This window comes from Argentina silus (assembly GCF_951799395.1).
Source record: "Argentina silus genome assembly, chromosome: 4".
NCBI lineage: Eukaryota > Metazoa > Chordata > Actinopteri > Argentiniformes > Argentinidae > Argentina > Argentina silus.
Window position 1 is genome coordinate 2,212,395 of NC_139658.1, and position 23,000 is coordinate 2,235,394.

At 45.0% G+C, this 23,000-nt stretch overlaps 1 protein-coding gene across 1 annotated transcript in view; it reads left to right on the forward strand.

Moving 5' to 3' along the window:
* Positions 1 to 23,000, forward strand: part of cdh4 (cadherin 4, type 1, R-cadherin (retinal)) — a gene marked incomplete at both ends in the record, with an annotated part of 140,795 nt that overhangs the window by 76,452 nt on the left and 41,343 nt on the right. The window contains one exon of the mRNA XM_083668394.1: positions 18,900 to 19,126. Coding sequence (XP_083524520.1) covers positions 18,900 to 19,126 — 227 coding nt within the window. The remainder of the gene's footprint in view (positions 1 to 18,899; positions 19,127 to 23,000) is intronic.

A 23,000-nucleotide genomic window follows, 5' to 3' on the forward strand; every position in this document is an offset into this window, starting at 1 on the left:
TGCATGCGTCTGTATCTGTGTCTTGAATGTGTGCGTGTGAATGACAGCTGTAATTACATCTCTCCAACCCTCCCTTCATTGTAGAGCTAACTGTAAGATGGTTCATTGAACAAGAGTGAGAACATTTCCTATATGACATGGCAGCTCAATGATTGCACAATGGCAAACAATCAGCCTATAGTATGAGCACAGTGTGACAAGCCATTAAGCGGCCTTTACCTACTGCACAATAGGTTCTCTCTCTAGATTGGCATTCGTTCCATTCCATCTGGAGAGCACCGATTCATCTCTTTGATTAACTCAACATTTTAAGTGGGGTTTGTTTGCGTGTGTGTGTGTGTGTGTGTGTGTGTGTGTGTGTGTGTGTGTGTGTGTGTGTGTGTCTATGTCTGTGCCTGTGTGTGCATATGTGAATGAGTTTTATTCGTTTATGAGTGTGTGTGTGTGTGTGTGTGTGTGTGTGTGTGTGTGTGTGTGTGTGTGTGTGTGTGTGTGTGTGTGTGTGTGTGTGTGCATTAGAGAGACTTCATTAATAGTTTCTTATGAGAGTTTGGCAATGCAGATATCTTGAAAGGATGAAAGTTACGAATAATAATTCCACTTTATGCTACATGTTCAGTATTGGGGCTTCATGTTTGCTCCACGCCCTCCCTCTCTCATTCTCATCCTTTCCACTTTTCTGTTCCTTTTCATTATTTTTATCTCTCCTCCTTGTCACAACTCTCTTTTTCTATTCCCTCCCCCCTCTGTCCTTTCATTCTCATTCTGTCTGTCCTTTTCTCCCTGTCGTCTTAAACGTTGTGACGCGCCACACGGACCTGTGATCATTTCTCACATTAATAACCATGACCTATTAACTGACAGTGATGTCTCAGAGGACAACCACTTGTCGGTAAATTATACATGCTGTCTCTCTTTTTCTCTCTCTCTCTTCCATCTCCCTCTCTCTCTCTCTCTCTCTCTCTCTCTCTCTCTCTCTCTCTCTCTCTCTCCATCTCTCCCCCGCCCTTCCTTTCCCCTTTTCTCTCTCTCTCTTACTCTCTCCCCATCTCCCTCTCTCCCTCTCTCCTCCTGTCTGGAGGATGAAAAGCAGGGGTGGCAGCTTAAGACTGCACTCCTGCCTGGATAGGCTGTCTCTCTCTCTCTTTCTTAAGGTCACCATATTACTTTTTTAAAAAGGTTACGCTGGAGAAAAAGCAATGGTGGAAAAAAATGGACACTGACATTTGTCCACATTAGAGGAACATTTCCAGGACCTGGATGTTCATACGCCGAGAGGAGAAGCTGCCGTCTCCATTTGCCATCATCTCCTTCAGAACAAATAAAGCTGTTTCCTTTGGCATTTAGATGTTTTAATGAAAAATTGTTTGGAGTTCTGATTGAATGTGGGTGCTGAAAAATGTTAAAAGCACCAGTGTCCGGTTGATACAACAGACTAATTCAATGAATGTGTTTATTAATCCTGAAATGAGGCCTACAGTACCTTTTCATGTTCACAATGATCTTGATAAAACTGATATCTCTATTTAAAACTGATAGGCAGTTGCACTCAAGGAGTTGAGATACATGGTTTGTATCACTGGCACCCTTCATTTGATAAAACTCCTTTTCACTATTGGCTGCATTTGGCAGAGAAGAAGTCAAGGATTGTCTTTGCACCTGTCTATCTGAAAAAACAGCATAAACTCCATCAATTCATCTTTGTGTGTTTTCAATAGGCGCTACACAAAAGCCTTGGTCTGATGTATAGGGAGGTGTGGTGACTCATTCAATTTACAGGTCTAAACCATCTATCCTGCATATACGATCCTCACCATGGAGTCAGGGTTGGAGATGGAGCTCAGTGTGTTATGCCAATATTGTGCAAGCAGATTATTTCCACAAATCCGCTGGAGCCCGTTGTATTACAGCACAGAATCCCATTCATATGGGACTTATGCAGTTTACACTGGCTTATGCTGGGGAAGTCAATAACAAGGAAGGAGAAAGTATAGCTACAGTAGCTGCATCTGGTTCCCCCATAAGTGACCTTACATGAGGGGCCATGTAGCAGTTGGATGACTAGGGAGTGGGCCAAATCCAAGGCCAACTGTAAACCACTGTATTGTTTGACACTCTCTCTCTCTCTCTCTCTCTCTCTCTCTCTCTCTCTCTCTCTCTCTCTCTCTCTGTCTAGCCTCAGACCTCTGTTGTTGGATGGAACAGTTTGAATATCTCAGTTTGCAGAGGGATGAATGCATCTCCTTCTCTTGTTGGCTTCTCTTGTTGGCTTCAGGATTCTCTTATTCTGCCTTTGTGATGAGAATCCTGTACAGTGAGGTTCTCTATTCAACCCCCTCACCACCTCTGTAACCTTACAGCACACACAGAGGCCTTGGAGACAAGCCTGCTTTTTTATACCTCTGCCAAAACGCCACGTCTGCTCTTTTGATCATAGAACAATGCGTTTTTAATGAGCCAGTAACACCAATCAATGTGGAGCAAGGAAAAAATGCTTGAGCCGCCCCAAATCAATTTAAATGTTCCTGCATCTTTCTTTCTCTCTCTGTCTCTCCTCATGTCTTTATCCTCTCTTCCTACCTCCTTCACTTTTTCACCCTCACTCTGCAAATAAGAGAAAAGTCAAAAGACAGTGCTAAAGACACAGCTGAAAATAAGTTTGATATGTTCGATATTGAGCTGTTGAAAAAGACAAGTTACAAGGGATTCATTTCCTTTTGTTTACAAAAGCAAAATCTGGACTTATCTTTCTCTCTACTCTGTCTCCCTGTCTGGCTGAGGGCATCAGAGAGAGAGAGAGATATAGAGAGAGAGATAGAGATAGAGAGAGAGAGAGAGAGAGACAGGAGGAGGGTAGAGAATTTGAGGAGTTGACACACTGAGTCAGACCCAGGCGGTGGCGCGGGGAGACACGACTCAGCGTTAAAAGGTTTGGGGGCCTTCTCTGACAGGTTCCTCCTGCAGTCTGACAGCACTTTGTAGAGGGTCTCGCTGGAGAAACTCCAGGGTTTCACTACATTCACTGCTGCTGCCGCTGCTGTTATAGCAGACACACAAGCCTGACCTGCTCCTTTTCCACATAGCACTTGCGCCTATGCTTCCCTCCTGTCGCTGTCATGTGACCCAGGGTTCACCCCTTACACCTAGGTCAAATTCATAGAGAGGAAAAAACAGAATTCATAACAAGATGCTGTCAAAGCCTGACAGATGGTACACACTAACTGTAAACTTCAGCATGGACTCCCATGAGACAGCAGTAGTGGTGGGGACGCCTGTGCTTTCTATGGCCTTTGCCCTCAATGACTGATGCATGAACAACACTGGGGTTGCATATGTCAGGGTTTTTCATCTACAAGGCTGGCTCTGATACTCTCTACCGTATATTGGCTTTGAAGCCACTGTGCTGTGCAGCCTGCTGATTTCTGGGGCTTTTCCCTACATATTGACTATGATACATTGGAGCTGTAAACCTCATTCTGTCTTGCTTATCCCTCTTTTCCTCTCCTCCGCTTTTCCCTTCCCACACTCTCTCTCTCTCTGTCTGTCACTCCATCATGTCTCTCATGTCTCTCTCTCGCGCTTTCCTGTCTCTTGCCCTCTCTATCCCTCTCCATCTTCCTTCTTCCGTCTTTTCTCTCTCTCTCCTGCTCCACTGCTGTACTTTAAACAGAAAATGAGAAAAGATGAGCAAAGACTGGCTGTCTGCGGAATTCATATGGAAGGCCGTTCCATCTCTCTGTTCCATCTCTCCATCCCCCTCCACCTGCTGTATTCCTCCTCCAGAGTCCCCCCACAGAGGATTAGAGTTAAATGAGAAATGTATTGTTTTTGTTAAAGTCCAAGAGTAATGGAGTTAATCTGTCTTTCTTCTGTCTATTGAGGAGCCAGAGAGATTAGGCCTCTGTTAGGGAGAGATGGAATCGCAGCCTTAAAAGTCAGAATAAAAATGTCACCACGTCTTTAATGACAGTTGGCTTGACATTTTCCCTAGCAATCTTTTCATAGGAAATACTCATTCTGAATTTGTATTTATTTCTGCCACACCATAGAAAAGTGCCTTGTCAGTCCATTCTGTTATAGTGTGCTGTGTTTCACTAAGTTTTATTAACTTTGTATTGTATTGATTCATTGTTTATCAAGTTGTCAAGTCCTTTCCTAGCATTTTTGTGATTGACTGTAAATCATTTTAAAACTGTCTGTTGTTGACCCTGACAAAGAATAGACTCAGCAATATTGAAAAGTTATAAAGGAGTGATTTATGAATAGGATTTATTTGATCTAAACAAGGATGAATGGATGATGCTTGCAGATATCTACCACCATATTGTCTTCTGAGAATCAAATATGACTGAGGAAAAAAATGCTTGTAACCTGAATCAGGCGAGGCATATTGTGTGGGGGCGTAACTTTTGAGGTATTATGTCGTCTTTTTACATCTGACAACCTTGCAATTTCAGTCTCATATACACAGGAATTTGCTTAGCCTTCTAAACAGTAACCATGCCAGCACAGCAATCGTGTCTAATGGATTTTTGTGCTGGGTTATTGCTGAACACACAAATAGTTATGGCAAGAATGAAGGCGTTTTCTTACACAGCGGGAGGGAAAGTTAAGTTTTACAAAGTTGTGGCGAAATGCTGCTGTTTATATTCTCCCACAAATGTATTTTATGACGGTTTATTGCCCCATTTCTGGATTGGATTGAGGTTTTAACCAATTGGACCCATTGAGAGGCCTTTCAATTTCATTGTATAGTGCAGGGCTATTCAAATGTGGATATGAGGTCTGCAGTACTGCTACAGTAGTTTTTCACCTGTAATCAGGGACTGGTTCAGACCTGAAACACCAGGTGTTTTGAGAGAAGAAAACAGCACTACACTTCAGGCCTGGAGGCCCATTGATGAATAGCCCTGGAAAAGGTATCACAGCTATAGGCACCTCTGGTCTTCTACTGTAGTAACATACTGTACAGTGCAGTCATTCCAGCTTATGTATCTAATTTAGACTTGAGGGGACCAGGTGGGTGAAATTACTGTACAGCAATCTGTGACTAAGAATAATCAAGGATACTCAAGGATATGAACAGGTTTTGAATCCCTTTTGCAGATTCATGTAGAACATATGTGGGACCACAGTGCTTGCATGCTTTCACTCATGCCAGACTCTCTCCCACCTGAATCAACTTATCACTGGCTTAGGAGGGATTGTTGTCCATGGTGACATGATTACTAGAGTCAGGTGTGGTGCCTGGAAGTGGGGAAAAAGGAATATGATTATGTCAACGCTGAGTACTCGAGCAGTAAAATCCAGACTTTTGCATTCATTCCGTAAAATGACCACTCTCATCTGTCTCTTTCTATTTTGAAGCCTTAATCTGACAGCCATTGCCTCTTTAAACCTGCAATTTAGTAAAAAAATAAATCTCTGTGAGTATATTAGCAGGTCTGCAAGTCGATGACTCAAGATAAATATGCTTTTTTTCCCCCCACACTTTTCTGTGCTGTGAGCCTTTGATAGCATCCAGGGGAGTTTCAGCAGGGCAGCTGAACAGTGCTGACCAAGCCAAACGTCCCTGTGCTTTGGGGTGACTGGATCGATCCAGTGCCATCACAGCCTGGGGGAACGTCTGCCACCATCCTTCATACTGTATGTCCTCATCTACCTCTCTGTCGCCTCTTGGCCCGCTCTGTGAGGAAGATTCATGCACAGCCATCCTAACTGGGACATACTATTAGGTGGGCTTAGCCAAGCTACTGTTCAACATGTTTGATACTGGATGATGGTTCTATGTTGTTGCAATTTAGTGCTTTCGTTCTCACTAAAACATTTGTGTTATGCATATAGACTAAAGTGTGGATTGGATAATGGTCTAAAATTAATGCAATCAGCCAACTGCATGACTATGTAGCATGTAGATAATCCAACCATAGAAAGCTGAAGTGTAGATATAAACATACAAAACAATTCAAAGTCTTGTTAGTGTGAGAACATACACACTATGTACCCATCGACTCCCCACTGGGTGTCCTGAATGACCCATAGATCGACGACACATCTGAGGCTAATGTATTTTTATCACAAGGTCAAGAGTGATATATTATCAGTTAATGAGAAATACAGAAATATCTCCAGAGAGAGGGGGGAGGGGGAGAGAGGGGAAGTAAACATGCACACAAAGACACCCCTCTTTGACCTTTGGAAGGTTTTTCTGCACTGCGGTAAGTTGTCCAGTGGCGATAAGAATAAGGGTTTTTTGGTGCTATTGCCCAGGGAGACCTGCCTCCCATTCCCTGGCAGTAGATAGCTGACCAGAGGAGGCCAAACCCCTTCTATTATATCTCTTCCATTTGGAGAAGACAATAAGACTGAGTGTTAGACCACTGAGAGGGCACATGCCAGCATAAAGGACTGTGTCCGATCAGCCTGATAACTGTCTGTGAGAAGTCACGGAAGGAAGGCGGGTGGGGGGGTGGGGGGAGTGGGGGGGGTCTAGAAGGTGATCGTATTAGATTATATTCTCTTCATTCCACAGGGAAATTGGTTTGCCTCTATGACCATATTGCATGCAGTGTGAGACACATTAAAATGCATCAAAGACAAATAATACAGTGTGTGAATAGGTACTATGTTCTCAAGTGGATATGCAGTTTGAGATGTCCTGAGAGGGCTGATGATAGAAAAGATCTGTGTGGTATTTCATTGATCTATTTGATCATTTATTTCCATTTAATTTTGAGGTCATCTTCACTTAAGATGGCAAATTAATTTAAAAGAGGGCCTTATGGAAATCCTCCAATCATTATCTCTGTGATCTCAACATTTTTTCAATGTTCGTCAGAGCAAGAGATCAAACACTCTACACAGGGGAAGTTGGGAGCTACTGTAGGTGCAAATGTATTAGTCACTTGATTAATTGATTTTCTGGAACGGTCCTCAGTGACATCAAAGTAAATTGCTGTAAAAAGAAATTCATATTTGTCCTATTTAAAGACGTGTGTACTTTGAACAACTTGTGATTTTTTAAATTCAACTTTACATTAACAAATATCTGCATATCCAAACATAGTTTGAGGTTACTTGCGTGCCTGCCTGCCTGCATGTGTGTGTGCATGTGTCTGTGCGTGTGTCTGTGTGTCTGTGTGTGTGTGTGTGTGTGTGTGTGTGTGTGTGTGTGTGTGTGTGTGTGTACATAGGACAGACATTGAATGCAAAATGGCTTCTCATCGGGTGAAAATCAGTCACCATCGATTCCTGCTTCAACACAAAGCTTAATTGCTTAATAGCACTGGTTAGAGAAGCAACTATGCTTATAATGGCAATATCAGCACCCAGCTCACAACACTGTATCTATACCCGCTGTATATTTGTGGTACTGTATGTTGTCAGATTTAATGGTTGCCCGTGGGCTTGGCTCTCTAGAGGGAACCAAACCTAATTCTGTGCCTGTTTATAGAATGCACTGGTGAGTGCACATTTGCCAAGATACTGTAATGACAACGATAATGACAACAATTATTCTGATATGACAAATCCATAGAATGACCTTTATTTTGGCCAACTAGAACCTTCAAATGACTAAAGGACGTGTGAATCTGAGAGAACAATTACTAAGACATCAATTTGCCCAAGTGTCACTGTCTCCCAGATCAGATAGACTGTCACTGAGGAGAGAACAACAGAACACAAATTGATATATCACTCTTTGGATGCCATAACATCATTTCCATTCTGAAACAAAGATGAAAAAAACAATGGAGGCAATTACAGATAGATATCAAACTCCAGTCTTCCATTTGCTGTGCCTGACTTCTTCTCGGATGGCCTTGATCTCCTCCAAGGCAGAATACAAATGACTCTCCTGTTAGTCAATAGGTCTAGAGGAGACTAATGGTTGGCCCAGGCCTATCTCTTGCCCCGGAGGACCCAGAGTAGAGAGAGGATTAGAGAGAAATGGATGAGAGGGACAGATAATGAAGGGATCCGTCTTAAGTCTAATCACTGGTTTTAGGAGCCATGATCTAGCTAGCCATGACTGTCTGCCTGCAGGGCTTGATTACTCCACTCAAAGACAGGCAGGATGCAGCAGATATTTGGCTCCTCAGGTACTCAACCTACTACCTAGTGTAGTGGTCAGCAAGTACACGCAGTCTTTTCTTTTCACTGTAGAATTATTGGTGATTGTCACTCCCCTGCTGAATGTGTGTGAGGTTATTGGCTAACACTTTGTATTACCATGGCTCTAAAACCAATGTATTTACACGGTAGTTACCTGAATATTGAAATTGCCCTGGGTAATTGTTTGCATTCTAATAGTATTTGTGAGGAACTACATATAGTGCTGCTTGAAAGTTTGTGAACCCTACAGGGATGGTCATTATTTTTGTAGAAAATATTAAAATGAACTTATAAAATCTTTATCTAAACCCCAATTTGTAATAAAGACATTCCAAATAAAGGACACAAACAAAAAAATATGATATATTTTCATTGTTTATTTAACGAAAGTGGTTTATTTAACAAAAACTCAGATTTCATGGGTGCAAAAATATGTGAACCTCTTCAGTCAATAGCTTGTGGCACCTCCATTAGCAGCGATAACTTGGAGTAAAAGTCTCATATAGCCACTAATCAGTCTCTATCTGTTTTGAGGCTTGTCCAGGCGGTCTTGTGGCTCTTGGGGATATTTTGGAAGGGCGTCCACTTCTAGGCCGAGATGCTGTCATGTAAAATGCTCTCCATTTGTAAATGATTTGCCTAACAGTGGACTGATGGAGCTCAAGTCTTGTAGAGATGATTGTATAGCCTTCCCCAGACTGATGTGCTCTCACTATCCTCTCTTCCCTTCCTTGTCTTCTGAGATCTCCTTTCCTCTCGGCATGGTGTGTTTTGCATTCACCTGTATGGGTAATACAAACTGACCAGGTTTCTTATCTCTATTTATTAGAATCCCGCCCAAACTCTTTCCTAAAGATCTCTCCTTTGATTGGTTCATTTGGTACCCAATTATTTACCCACCTGATTCTACTTACCTACTTGATTTAACCAATGCAACTTGGGGTTCACTTATTTTTGCACCTGAACTAATTTCTTTATTATTTTGTTTTTCTACTACACGCATGATTTCCTCTAAACCAACATATGGAATTGGTAAATATAAACCTGTTATGTCAGATATAAAAAGACTGGTTCTGATTAAATAAGATTAGATTAGATTAGATTCAACTTTATTGTCATTGTGCAGAGTACAAGTACAGAGACAACGAAATGCAGTTAGCGTCTAACCAGAAGTGCAAAATAGCAGAAAGTGCAATGAACAGTATTTACAGGTAGTGCAATATATGATCAGTAGTAGTGCAGTATAATATAGTATAATATAAGCAGTATAATATAGCAGTGCAGTATAGCAGTATGTGAGTAGCAGTAGCATTATAGCAGAATAAATAGTTACAGTATGAGCAGTGTAGCAGCATATGAGCTGTATGGGTAATGCAGTCTAGCAGTATATATGTATTAACAGTAACATGAGGTAGATGCAGAATAAAATATAAATATGGAATGCCGTATAAACAGTATAAACAAGTATGTACAGTATGTGCAGTAGTATTAAAGAAAATATAGGATATGTGCATTATGTGCATTATGAACAGTATGAACAGGTATGTACAGAAGAGCAGTGGTATTGAGTAAGAGAAGGGGAGGGGAGTATAGTGCAATAGTGCAATTGTCCGGGTGGGGGGGGGGGGTGGGGGTTGCGGGGGTAGTAGGTTGTCAGGTAGGTGTAGTGTTCGAGTTCAGCAGGGTGACAGCCGCAGGGAAGAAGCTGCCTCTGAACCTACTGGTTCGGGTGCGGAGAGACCTGTAGCGCCTCCCGGAGGGGAGTGGGGTGAAAAGTCTATGGTTGGGGTGAGAGATGTCCTTGACGATGCTGCGTGCCTTACGCAGGCATCGTTTGCCCTGGACAGCCTCGATGGAGGGGAGTGAGGAACCGGTGATGCGTTGGGCAGTTTTCACCACCCTCTGCAGTGCTTTCCGGTCCGATGCCGAGCAGTTGCCATACCATACTGTGACACAGTAGGTAAGGATACTCTCGATGGTGCAGCGGTAGAAGTTCACCAGGATCTGAGGAGATAGATGGACCTTCTTTAGTCTCCTCAGGAAGAAGAGACGCTGGTGAGCCTTCTTTATCAGGGTGGAGGTGTTGAGGGTCCAGGAGAGGTCCTCAGAGATGTGGACACCCAGAAACTTGAAGCTGGTGACTCGCTCCACCTCAGTCCCGTTGATGAGGATGGGGGTGTGTGCGCCAGCTTTAGACTTCCTGAAGTCCACAATGAGTTCTTTGGTCTTCTTGGTGTTGAGAGCCAGGTTATTGTCGTTGCACCACACTGTTAGGTGCTGGACCTCCTCCCTGTAGGCCGACTCATCGTTGTTGCTGATGAGACCGATCACCGTTGTGTCGTCTGCAAACTTAACAATGGTGTTTGAGCCATGTACAGGTGTGCAGTCGTAGGTGAAGAGGGAGTAAAGGAGGGGGCTCAGCACACAGCCTTGTGGAACGCCGGTGTTCAGGGTGAGGGTTGAGGAGGTGTGGTTGTGAAGCCTAACAGACTGCGGCCTGTTGGTCAAGAAGTCTAGAATCCAGTTGCAGAGGGAGGGGTTGATGCCCAGTTGCCTGAGTTTGGAGATCAGTTTGGAGGGGATGATGGTGTTGAATGCTGAGCTGAAGTCAATAAACAGCATTCTCACATAAGAGTTAGTCTTGTCGAGGTGGGACAGGGCGGAGTGAAGTGCCGTTGAAATGGCATCCTCTGTACTCCTGTTCTGCCGGTAGGCGAATTGAAAGGGGTCCAGTGTGGGTGGTAGGCAGGTCTTGAGTTGAGCTAAGACCAGCCTCTCGAAGCACTTCATGATGATGGGCGTGAGTGCCACTGGTCGGAAGTCATTTAAGCTCGTTGCAGTGGAGTGTTTTGGCACCGGCACGATGGAGGTGGTTTTGAAGCACGCGGGGACAGCTGCTTGGGCTAGGGACAGGTTGAATATGTCAGTCCAAACCTTAGTCAGCTGCACAGCGCAGGCCCTGAGGACGCGTCCGGGGATCCCATCAGGACCAGCAGCCTTGCGTGCGTTAGTCCTGCTCATAATCTATAAAGATCTATAATTGCACAACGGGTTCATATACTTCCAAGCAGCACTGTATACTGTACTGTATGTACTTAGTTTTCTCTAAGTGTATATTTGTAAGGCTTAAGTCTAAAATGCTGAACACAGCAGCTAAACAATCACCAGGGACATCAGGAAAACACTTTTATGCAAATAATGAGAGAAGGAAAAAAGAGAGAGAGAGAGAGAGAGAGAGAGAGAGAGAGAGAAATTAAAAGCTGATTACCTTCTGAGTAAAAGGGAAGAAGAAGAGCCCATTTTGAGTCTATTAGTATTTATTAAGGCCTGCCTCCAGGGTAATCAAGACATGGCTAAAAATACCCAGTGAAGAACTCTTGCAATAAACACCGGAGACAAGGACTATATGATATTATACCTACAAGCTTACTGATGTCTTCTTATAGTGGTGGTTTGGAACCACTTTCTCCGTAAGTAGTAACCGTGCCTGAGATCCTGAAGACATTTGTCAGTGGGCCAAGGCGAATGTCTTCTATGCAGGAGACCCAGGTTCAAATCCCAGTCTGTCACATTCCCTCATGCACGTTGGTCTTCTTTTGCAACGTTGCCATCATCTTGATAACAATTTAAAGCTGAATGATGCCTGTACGTATTGGTACACAGTTCATCTGTATCTTAGGTTTAGAGAAGGATCATCACATTGATGGTTGTTTGCACCATAGATGACAGTCATTATATATGGTTGAGTGAATACCATAGATATCTTCCAGGCCAGCATCTCCCAGGCTGTTTCCCCCCTGATCACCACCCTGGCTCACTTTAGTGGAGGAGCTCTGGGGTCATTTGCCCCAGCTGTGGTCGTACCACGTCCCATAGCTGTAGGCTATATGAAATGATTATATTGTACTGTGAGATAACAGACAGTGTATAGCCTTGAGGCAGTTCTCTCTGCTCCGTCTCCTTAAAAAAGATATTGCTGTGATAAAGCAGGCCCTTCCCTATGCGAGCTGAATCGAAAGGGGAAGCCTTGGAGGCAAGGTCTCCTGAGTGGGAGCCAGATGAAAGGAATAAAATATCAGTTGATATGTTTGTCCGGTATACAGCGTGTCAGAGGGGGAGAGCGTCTCATAAGATAAGGCTCTCCAGAGACTCCTAGTCTCATCAGAAGATTTCTTTGGGGGGGGCTTGTTTACCGCATTGATGCATTTCCTACATCTAACGGAACCACTTGGCACAGTTGGAAATTTAAGGGAAGTTTGTGAAGCCGTGTATTGAATTTACTGTTAGATCTGAAGTGAATCAGTAATCGTGGGAGGGCCGGACCCAGAGCCATATCTTGTTCACGTTGGATTTTTCATAGCTTGATGATAGATTAGGTAGGAGCAGATCATTTTTTAGAACTGTTGGGTTGAATAAGGGTGATCACTAGTTATGAGCATAACCTTGAAAATGACAGTAGTGCACCTGAAGGATAGCGTGTGTTTCAATCCCAGGAGACACACTGGCACCCCCTAGCTGTGGTTTGCGCATAAGAGACAACCGATTCACACACACAGACACACACACACACACACACACACACACACACACACACACACACACACACACACACACACACACAGAGAAAGCTCCCTGGGCTGAATGTAGGTGTATTAATCACACTGACGCCTCGCACTGTGATCTGTGACCCAGTCTTTTAATTGCATCCGCTCTGCTTTGCTCCTGCACTCGTTCTTTATCTCCTCTATTCCCTTCCTTCTCTCCGGCTTCCTCCCGCCATACCCACGAGAGGGGACTAATGCCGAGATAAGACGCAGGACTGGAGATCTGCAGGGCTTTACCACCCTCCCCACGGGCGCAGTGAAAACGCTGTCTGACAGGACAGCGCAGGCTCAACTGGCTCTGCTGTGGCGAGACACTGATTCACAATGCTGTGAGAGGATGTACCCAAGAGGCATGAAGCTTCATAGGCGCTATGTCACACCTGAGACTCAGAGAAGGTGGCACAATGTTAAAAAGAAAAAAAAACATGTGGATTTGCAGCACCTCTCCAAATAAGCTCACCCACAATTCTCTATATAGTACAATACTGTGAATAGCCTACCTAGATGTTCTATACATTCTGACAGGTCTCTATGTTCCATTGCTTTTCTATTAGAGGCACTGTTGACAGGAAGGCTTGGGTATGGATTGACTCTGCTACTTGGAGAGAGAGAGAGAGAGAGAGGGTGGGAGGGGGGGGTGGGGGTGGGGGTGGCTCAGGGTGTGACAGCACAGTAACGATGTGACAAGCCCTTGTTCAGCCTGTAAGTACACCGGTCACAGATAACAAGCACGAGCTGTTAAAGTGAAACATGAGCGCTGACGCACACAAATGCAGGTAGACAGCTATTTCTCTCTTTTTTTCTCTCTCTCTCTTTCACACTCACACACACACACACATACACACACACACACACACACACACACACAAACACACACAGGCACCTATACACACAAATGCAATCACATACATTACCCATAACAATAGCATGCTCGCCTAGCCACACACACATATACTGTACACACACTTACATGCACACATACTGTACACACACACACACACACACACACACACACTCACACACACACACACACACACACACATACACACATACACACACACAAACACATATCAGCGAACTCTTGTCGACATTCTGGAGTCACAGTTGGTTCTTTGTCATGGGCAGAGCTGTCAGAAGGAAATGTGTGGGCTTCAGTTAAAACCGACGACACGGCAACCAGAGGAACACATTTTCAACTGTGCAACAAAAAAGCCTTTTCAGAAAAGTAACGTTGAACAGCAGGACTTGATTTATACTGTACTCTATGTAAATTCAGATGGTTTGTGTACTCTGCACTACAAAATGGTTCAAGATATATATATAATGCAGCTAACGCTGTCATCAAACACAAGAAAATGCCAGAACTTGCCAGAACAACAAATGCCAGAACAAGAAAATCCAGCCATACACTTTCCCTCAAAATTCACACAGATCTCCCAACATCAAGCTTCATAGTGTTAACCTCTCCCTCCGCCCTCCCAGTCACACTAAACACACTAATGTATGCTGATTTACTGGGCAGCAGCCTCTGTGTTGTTCCCTTTCTCCCTCCTTCTCAGCCCAAGTGAAACACTGTTATTTGCAAATTGAGGGGGAGGTGCTGATTGGCCTGTTGGTTTGAGGGAAACGGTGGGGTGGCAGTCGAAATGTTTACTTAGCACAGCACAACCATAGAGATAAACACAGGCCTAACAAAAGGAGCACATTCTGGTGCTTCACACAAGCCTTTTCTTCACTACAGTACCTTCCTGCCACCAAGCCACAGTTTACTAAATTATAACTGTGGCTGTGTGGTGTCGCAGCGTCCATTTTGTGTAAACTTGACCTACTGTGGCCAGCGAGTCAGGACTATGGTAGGACCTCACTGGGAGAGATGTGTGATGTCTGTTGTGATTCCTCTGTGGGTCCCTCAGCTACTTGGAAGTGGAAATAGCCCTGTCTGGGAGTGAGTGGGTGGGTGTGAAGAGAGTTTGCCAATGCCTTTGTTTCTGATAGATCCAGGGCAAATATACATCTGTGGCTGTTGTCTTGCTTCTAGGACCTGTCTGAGAAGCTGTGAGTCTGTGACAGTCAGTCTGTAGGGAGCAGGACAGAAGGACAAAAAAAGGGGGAAAGAGAGGTGGGGAGCGAGCTAGGGAGCAGTGGTCTAGGAAATGAGAAGGTAGAGAGGGGGAAAGGAGAGGGGAGGAGAAGGGAGACAGTGGTAGGAACATGTGGCATAGGGAATTAAGGGTACTGTAGGCAAGAGAGGGAGAGGAAGAGGGGAGAGTAATATAGAAGAAGAGAGGGGAGGAGAGAGGGTGAGGTAGGGGGAAAGGGGGAGAGATTATATATAATATATAATATATCTATAGATAGAAGAATGTGGTGGCGAGAGGAAGAGGAAGAGAGAGGAGATAGGTGGCGTTCTGGTGAGTGCACACAACAGCAGCCTTGTGCAGTGTTAGTACCTGCCATTTACATTATGGACATGTAATATCCCATACAGGGGAAGTTTCCTGACCTCCAGGGTCCTGTCGAGTCTATCAGTTGGAAAGAGCATGACGATGTTGCATTGTGGCATAGAGCGGCTCGCTAGGCTCCACCAAGCGTGAATGCCATTGTCAATGGTGACAGACTGCACTGGAGGTCAGAGGGGGATTTGGGGAGGTCATGGCTGCCTGCTCCCTCTGTCCTGCCCTGTCTTTGTGTTGTTCTCCTGGCCTCTGTGTCAGACACAATGTTCTGTACTGGTGAAGGCACACACACTCATACACACACACACACACACACACACACACACACACACACACACACACAGACGGCACAGCACAGCCAGAGCAGCAGAGCAGAATGACTTGGCCCTCGCAGCACCGAGCCTCAATACCCTGCCAACTTTCGTAGTGTATGTGAGGCCAGGGTGCACACAGGTGTACGTACACACACACACACACACACACACACACACACACACACAGGCACAACAGGTATACGCGCACACAGGCATGCAGGTACAGTACATACACGCAATCACACACACACACTCATACAGTACACACCGAGACAAGGATGCATGTACACACTGCATGTACTGCATTGTAGACAAAGTTAAATGTCTGAATGCACTTGACCGCTTTACATGGACACATACAACACTGTACACAAAAACACAAGCTCCAGACCATGACTTTTGGAGGATAGAAACCATGCCCTTGTACAGTATACTCATACGCGTACCACAGGAGAACAGTAACAGCAAAGTCAGTCAACTGGGTAGACAGATGAGGACATCACCGTCGACGCCGTACACTGAGAGAAACCGAGCCTGGCAGGGTGACTGGCTTTTGTATGTGTACATGCAGTATATATCTTCCATTTGGCTGTCTTTACACATGCCCAGCAAGGCCATGGCCCTTAGGTTCACATTAAGTCCTCTAGCTCTGTCTCTTATTTAACTAGCCCTGCTCAGATTAACAGGCAGAGTGATATAGTGGGGCCGGAGGCAATGATTACACCTGGGGGGACTGTAGGCTTTTTAATAAAAGCTACGAGGCCCCCTGTTGTAGAGAGCTGGGCTCACTGACCTTCAGGGCCGCCTGCTTAGAAAACAAACACTTGAGTCCCCTGTCTTCATTCATTGTGGAGGGGAGCGCAGCGCCGGGGAAGGGATGGCAGCAGACCTGGCAGCAGCTCAATTCACACCTAGGCTTGGCTAGGCTCGGCTTGGTTTGGCCACAAACACATTTGCGTCTCTCTGGCACTGACAGATCATCTCTCTTACTAACAATGTCTTATTCCTCTTTCTCTCTCTCTCTCTCTCTCTCTCTCTCTACTGTATCTCTCCCAAGTGAGTCAATCTTAATGTGTTACACTTTACATGGATTATTTCCGTCCTAACTCAATGTACAGTAACATACATTAGTATATTGATGCTACGGTAAGTGGATGTGTCAGTAAACATGGTGTACTCTACCTCGTTTCCAAGCCACCTGGTGTGTCAGCAGGTGGGCTTAGATAAACACAGGGACTGGGAACTGGCCCCATGCCCTCACAGAGAATCAAAGGCCGCCTGTCACAATGATACACCACAGTGACATGGTGCCACGCATGTGTTCCCATGCCAACCACCCCGCTGTCACCGGGATGCACAGGAGCTCAGCCCCCGAACCCCTGCCCGATCACTCTGCTCTTCCACCTCAGCTGGCCGCCTGGTACCACCGTCTCTACATGGATGCAGAAGCCATGCTACTCGGTCACGGCTTTTCACTGTCCTGGCGCCCTGCTGGTGGAACGAGCTTCCCACTGCTGTCACTACCTATCTTCCGCCGTAGATTGAAGTCCTATCTCTTCAGGCTACATCTTAACTGTCCCCCAGACCTCTTCATCCCCACTACCCCCCTGTACAAGTTTTTCTCCTGTAAATATATATATATTTTTTTTTTTTTAATTCTTCCTTCTTCTAGCATTTTGACTGCCAATAGCCCCTGGTCCTAGCATAGATTACTTTTTCTGATGATGACTGATAGATATATGATTCACTTATTTAGACAAATGTAATGTATTATAAGTCGCACAAGAATTCACATAACACATGCACACACACACACACACACGCACGCACGCACGCACGCACGCACGTACGCACGCACGCACGCACGCACGCACGCACGCACGCACACACACACACACACACAGCCTCAGGGCACACACCCTTAAGCTTTGCATTGCCTCCCTAAGCCACACCGCAAGAGACCCGCTTAAGTGACAGCAATTAGCCTGTTCAGTTAAAGCGAATTGAAGTCATTTGCATAATAGTGCCTGCTCTCAGCTGGCACTGCCTTGAATCTTTGGACAATTAAACCATATCTCTGTTGAGGGATGTTACACACTGTGGGCAAGTTGGCACTTGATCTCCAAGCTTAGTGATTTTGCTTGAACATATTAGTAATGAAATAGTCAACACTTAAGCATTTGACTTGTTGGTTCTCATTTTCTCCATGCAGCACAGACTCACTGTGCTCTGCAGGGCTACGTTGGATGGTGTTTGTCTGTCAAGATTGATGCACACATTGTCAAAATTATGTTTGCCATTCCTCCATTATCCGTGCAATTACTCTCCGGGTGAAACAGCAGGCTAATTTGCTCAATGTTTTCAGCAGTTGTTGAAAGGATCTCATGCTTTATTAGTTTGTTGTTTGGTGCATCTTTTGACAGGAAGCTGAGCGATAAATTGGATAGATGGCTTGATAAAAAGCTTGTTGTGCAGAATTCTTCACGCTGGATTTTGAAAAATCACACCTCGTCTGCCTCATAACAGGCGATCTGTTCCAAAAGTGATTTATGAAATCAATTTGTCTTGTTATCAGTGCTAGGAGTGTGAATGAGAGATAAGATCAGTGCAGAGCCTTTTTTAACCAGGAGGAGAAGAGGATCAGGGCGTGGGGGTGGGGGTGAGCACAACGCGTGTGTGTGTGTGTGTGTGTGTGTGTGTGTGTGTGTGTGTGTGTGTGTGTGTGCGTGTGTGTGTGTGTGTGTGTGTGTGTGTTTCTCTATCTCTCTCCCCCCATCTCCCCTCTCTTTCTCTCCTCCCCATCTCTCTTGCTGGCTGTCAGCTCAGATCACGAGGTATGCGTGATCTCCAAACCCAGCGATTGTCTATGGAGCGGAAAGACCACTGACAGCCACAGCGCTCCCGTCCTGCCCAAACGACACCCCTCTGGAGGGGGAGAGTAGAGTAGAGTAGATTGTGTGATTGTGATATTCTCCACAAAGCTCTGTGTCTCTCTCATTGTCTCACTCAGGCGGAAGACCCCAAATGTCATTTAAGGTTGTGTTCTGTGTGCGAGGCAGAATGTCAGAGGGGAAACTTGATTGAGCCAGATAGAGAGTTTCACAATCTACTGGACTAATGTGGCTTAGCCACTCTCCCTGCCTTCCCTCGAGAATGCAAGAAGATACAGATATTTTCATGCAGCTATTTTGGAAAAAAATACTGATATTTCAGTGTCTCTGTTTTGGGTTTTAGAGCAGATTCAAAGTTATTTCCACCTCAAGCGACAAGAGACAGGAAAAAGATCTGTCATGCGGAAGGTGGAAAATCTAAGCCTGTCAAATATAGATAGATTTGTCAGACCATGATCAAAATCTCACTGCTCTCTACCTCACTAACTGTGTTTGTCTCCTCTCTCTCTTTTTCTCTAGTGAAGTTTCAGGACTGCCAGCACAGCAAGGCGGTGGGCTTCATCAGTAGTGACCCTAACTTCAGCGTGCGGCCTGACGGCTCAGTCTATGCTGAACAGGAGGTGGCCAACCTGTCTGAACCAGTCCAGTTCATGGTGACTGCCCAGGGAGCTCACGACCCCCACATCTGGGAGACCACCGTCAAACTGGCCCTAGCTGGACACCCTCCTGCCCTGCCTATGAGTCAGGTAATGTTAAAATCCATTTTTTTACTCTCTAGGTCCACACACACACACACACACACACACACACACACACACACACACAGAAAAGCACCCCCCCTCCCCCCTGTTTTTAATTATCTATTTGATAATTAAAAACACAACTCTAACTGCCTCTCACCTGAGATCATATTCATGACCCTCACAAACTTCAATCAAATAGCCACTGGTCCTAGTGGTTTCAATCCTAGCAGGTACTGTATAAGTTGCTAAGGAAACAGCCTTTACTATTTTTCAGATATAACATGTTGAAGGGCTTAATGCCCACTTCCATCATGTTTCTAATCATAGAAAAGTCCAAGAATTATGTAAAGCAATTGCAGAGCTGGGATTACAATTCTGCCCACTCGCAGCACAATAATGGAGACCATGAAATAATTGACATTGATTGAGCTAATGTTCCACTCTGGCAGAGTCTGGCAAGAACCAGGTGATGTGCTAGTGCCATGTAATTATTTTCCCACACTGTGAAAGCAAGAGAGAGATTCAATAATAGAACAAGAAATAATTATGTTTTAGCAATCAAATGGAAATTTGAAAACATGTTACATGTTTTAAATGGAGATGTTTTCCCCTACTGGAAAATACTTACAATTTATTACTGTTCTGACACTTATTTTCTGATACAAATAGGCTGTGGCGTGGATTTTTTTTGTTAGGAGCTGATTTCGGGGTTATGCCCTATAGGAAAGTTGTAATAAGTAATTGGAATTCTTTTATTAAATGTGTAGCCATGAAAAATGAAATTATGGGAATGTGTGGTTTGGGATAAGGAAATCTCCCAACACAGCTTAAAGAAATGAAAATTAAATGTTTTCAGAAACCAAAAAAGGGTTCAGTGGTCAGAGCCCGACTGCTCCAACTTCACACTTCTTAACCATTTACACCCCTTGAGGCCATGATATATGTTGTGCCCCCTTTGATGTGTGTTTGCCAATGACACATACAGTCCAGTCCTCTTTAAACACAGGCCTTGCAAAAGCAAGCAGCGTGTTTGCTGAGAGGTAGTAGAAAGCAGGATGTCCTTCCCGTTGGCACAGTGGCATTCCCTCCTCCAGTGTGACAGACAGCAGTGCAGACAGGAGCAGGCTCAGGGGACATGCTGATGTGGCCTGAGAGTGCTGTCCTGTCCTCCCATTCCTGGCCATCCTAATGTCCCCTCCCTCCCTCCCTCCCTCCCTACCTCCCTCCCTCCCTCAGATAACGTTGCCTGTGAAATGTGTCATTTGAGCACCTCTCTCATCTGAGAATCAATAGTGTTAAGAGACAGAGGGTGAAATAATCACGTTACCTAACCACAAGTCAACACAACATAATCAACAATGGTACATTATCCCAACAGCACAGTTTAAAAGGTACTAAACCAACCGACAGGTTGTCTTCCCCAAGAGGTGATTTTAAGATAGGCAGTGAATTACCAGTGTCAGCCTAGTTGACATGTATAGGGATTCATTACTGTTCCATTATTATGTTCAATTAATTGTAGGTTTGGTTTATCCCTTCTCGGATTACTGTACTGCTGCTACAGTCAGTGCTCAGTGTGGCCTTTTATAAATCTATGTACTTGCACTATGTGCAGTAGATTGTTTTTATGCTTGCTTGTCTGTACATTTTGGCCCAGAATTTACATTTTGGCCCAGCAAGTACAGATTAGTAACCTTTATTTTTGAAAGTTTGGTTCTGTTCCTCCATGCCATTCCGTGCATGACAATGAGCCTGTGCTCCGCCTGTTCTACCTCCACCAGCCTCCCCTGGGTGGATGTACTGTAGAGTCACTTTGGCTTTGAAGCCCTTCACTGCTGCTCTTTATTGACTCAGGCTATCGTGCCTCACACAGGTAGAGCTTCTCTATGCGTCCCCCCCTGCTGATTTCATGCCGCGCTGCCTGGCCTGCAGTTTTCCTGCAGCTTAGAGGCTACTCATCAGTTATGCACCAGTACTCTGTGAGCCTGATGGTGGAGCGGGTGTTAGTGCGTATTTGATTTGAATGCACCCCGCCCCCCCACCCCCCCCCCCCCCACCCTCCCACCCCTCCACAGGCAGCGTCACCTGTTTCTGTTAGATTCGAGTAGAGGCCAGCAGCATGGAGGGGAGCTTGGATCCAGGGGCTCACTGGTCACTGGGTGGGTAGTATAGGGGTAGGAAGGTCATAAGGGTAGTCTGGGTTGTTATGATTTCTCTATACTGTAGATGTGTGAAGTGAGAGCTTGTTTTTCTACTCGTCTCCAATTTTCTTGCCTACACCATCTCTATTTTGACTCGAAGAACATATTTTTTTTACCACAGCCTAGTGCTCTGATCAGTCAGATATGTTAATTTGAGAGAACCAGCGTGGGAGAAGAATGGAGAAATAGTTCAGCTCAAAAGAACTAAACATTAGAGAGATTAAATGAAATTCTCTTCAAATATGAATGGAGGATAGGAAATGAGCACATAGTGATATTGTGTCATGGAAATATTCCTGTTTAGTGTTGCCTCCTGTTCAGTCAGAATGATAACCTCCAGATGTCAGTTCCAGGGCTGTGGGCCTGACTGATGCCCGAGTGACGTGCCGCCTGGCTGGGAGGAGAGAGCAGCCAGCTGGCCTGGCCCGCTAGCTCTGGGCCTGGGGAGCCTGAGGTGCTTCTGGGACTGATTTCACACTGACTGACTCTTGCTCCTGTGCACAAACACACACGCACACACACACACACACACACACACACACACACACACACACACACACACACCCAACCAACCTTCCCCCTGTTCCAGTTTCTCTTTTTTCCTTTGTAATTGTCGCGATGTCTGTCATGTTGCCAGCTTGGTGAGGCTGTCATTTGCCATGCTGTTTGGAGTGGGAGTCACGTGGACGCTCTGCAGTAGTATCATCCACCAGCAGGCTCTGAATAAAGGCAACCTCTCTGCTCTCTTTCAGTATTTCTTGGCATAGTGTTTGGAGGAATGTGGGATAGTGCCAATGGCTGCCGATCAGATGCATTGACCATTATCACGGGCCCTGATGTCCTGCATTCGTCAGCGGGCTGAGGAGCTGATAATGAGGGAGAGCACCAGCTCTCTGTGTGTTATTCAACAGATAGCTGGGGAGGAGATAAGGACTTTATCATAGTCAGAACAGATTGGGTTTAGACTGTCTATGTCTATGTATAGAGGCAGTGGAGCCTATAGAAGCCTTATTCTTGTGGACCCATCCATACACATACACTCACCGGCCACTTTATTAGGTTCACCTTGCTAGTACCAGGTTGGACCCCCTTTTGCCTTCAGAACTGCCTTAATTCTTTGTTGCATAGATTCAACAAGGTGCTGGAAACATTCCTCAGAGATTTTGGTCCATATTGACATGATAGCATCATTGCTGCAGATTTGTCGGCTGCACATCCATGATACGAATCTCCCGTTCCACCACATCCCAAAGGTGCTCTATTGGATTGAGATCTGGTGACTGTGGAGGCCATTGGAGTACAGTAAACTCATTGTCATGTTCAAGAAACCAGTTTGAGATGATTTCTGACCTTTGTGACATGGCACGTTATCCTGCTGGAAGTAGCCATCAAAAGATGGGTACACTGTGGTCATAAAGGGATGGACATGGTCAGCAACAATACTCAGGTAGGCTGTGGCGTTTAAACAATGCTCAATTGGTACTAAGAGGCCCAAAGTGTGCCAAGAAAATATCCCCCACACCATTAGATATTTGCGTTAACAAGCAGTTGAACAGGTGTACCTAATAAAGTGGCCGGTGAGTGTATACTACTTCTCATGCAGTCCATCCTCTTCCTCCCCCCAATATAGGATCCCATGTTGGTGTTTTCTCTGCTTTCTCAGCTTTATCTCTGTG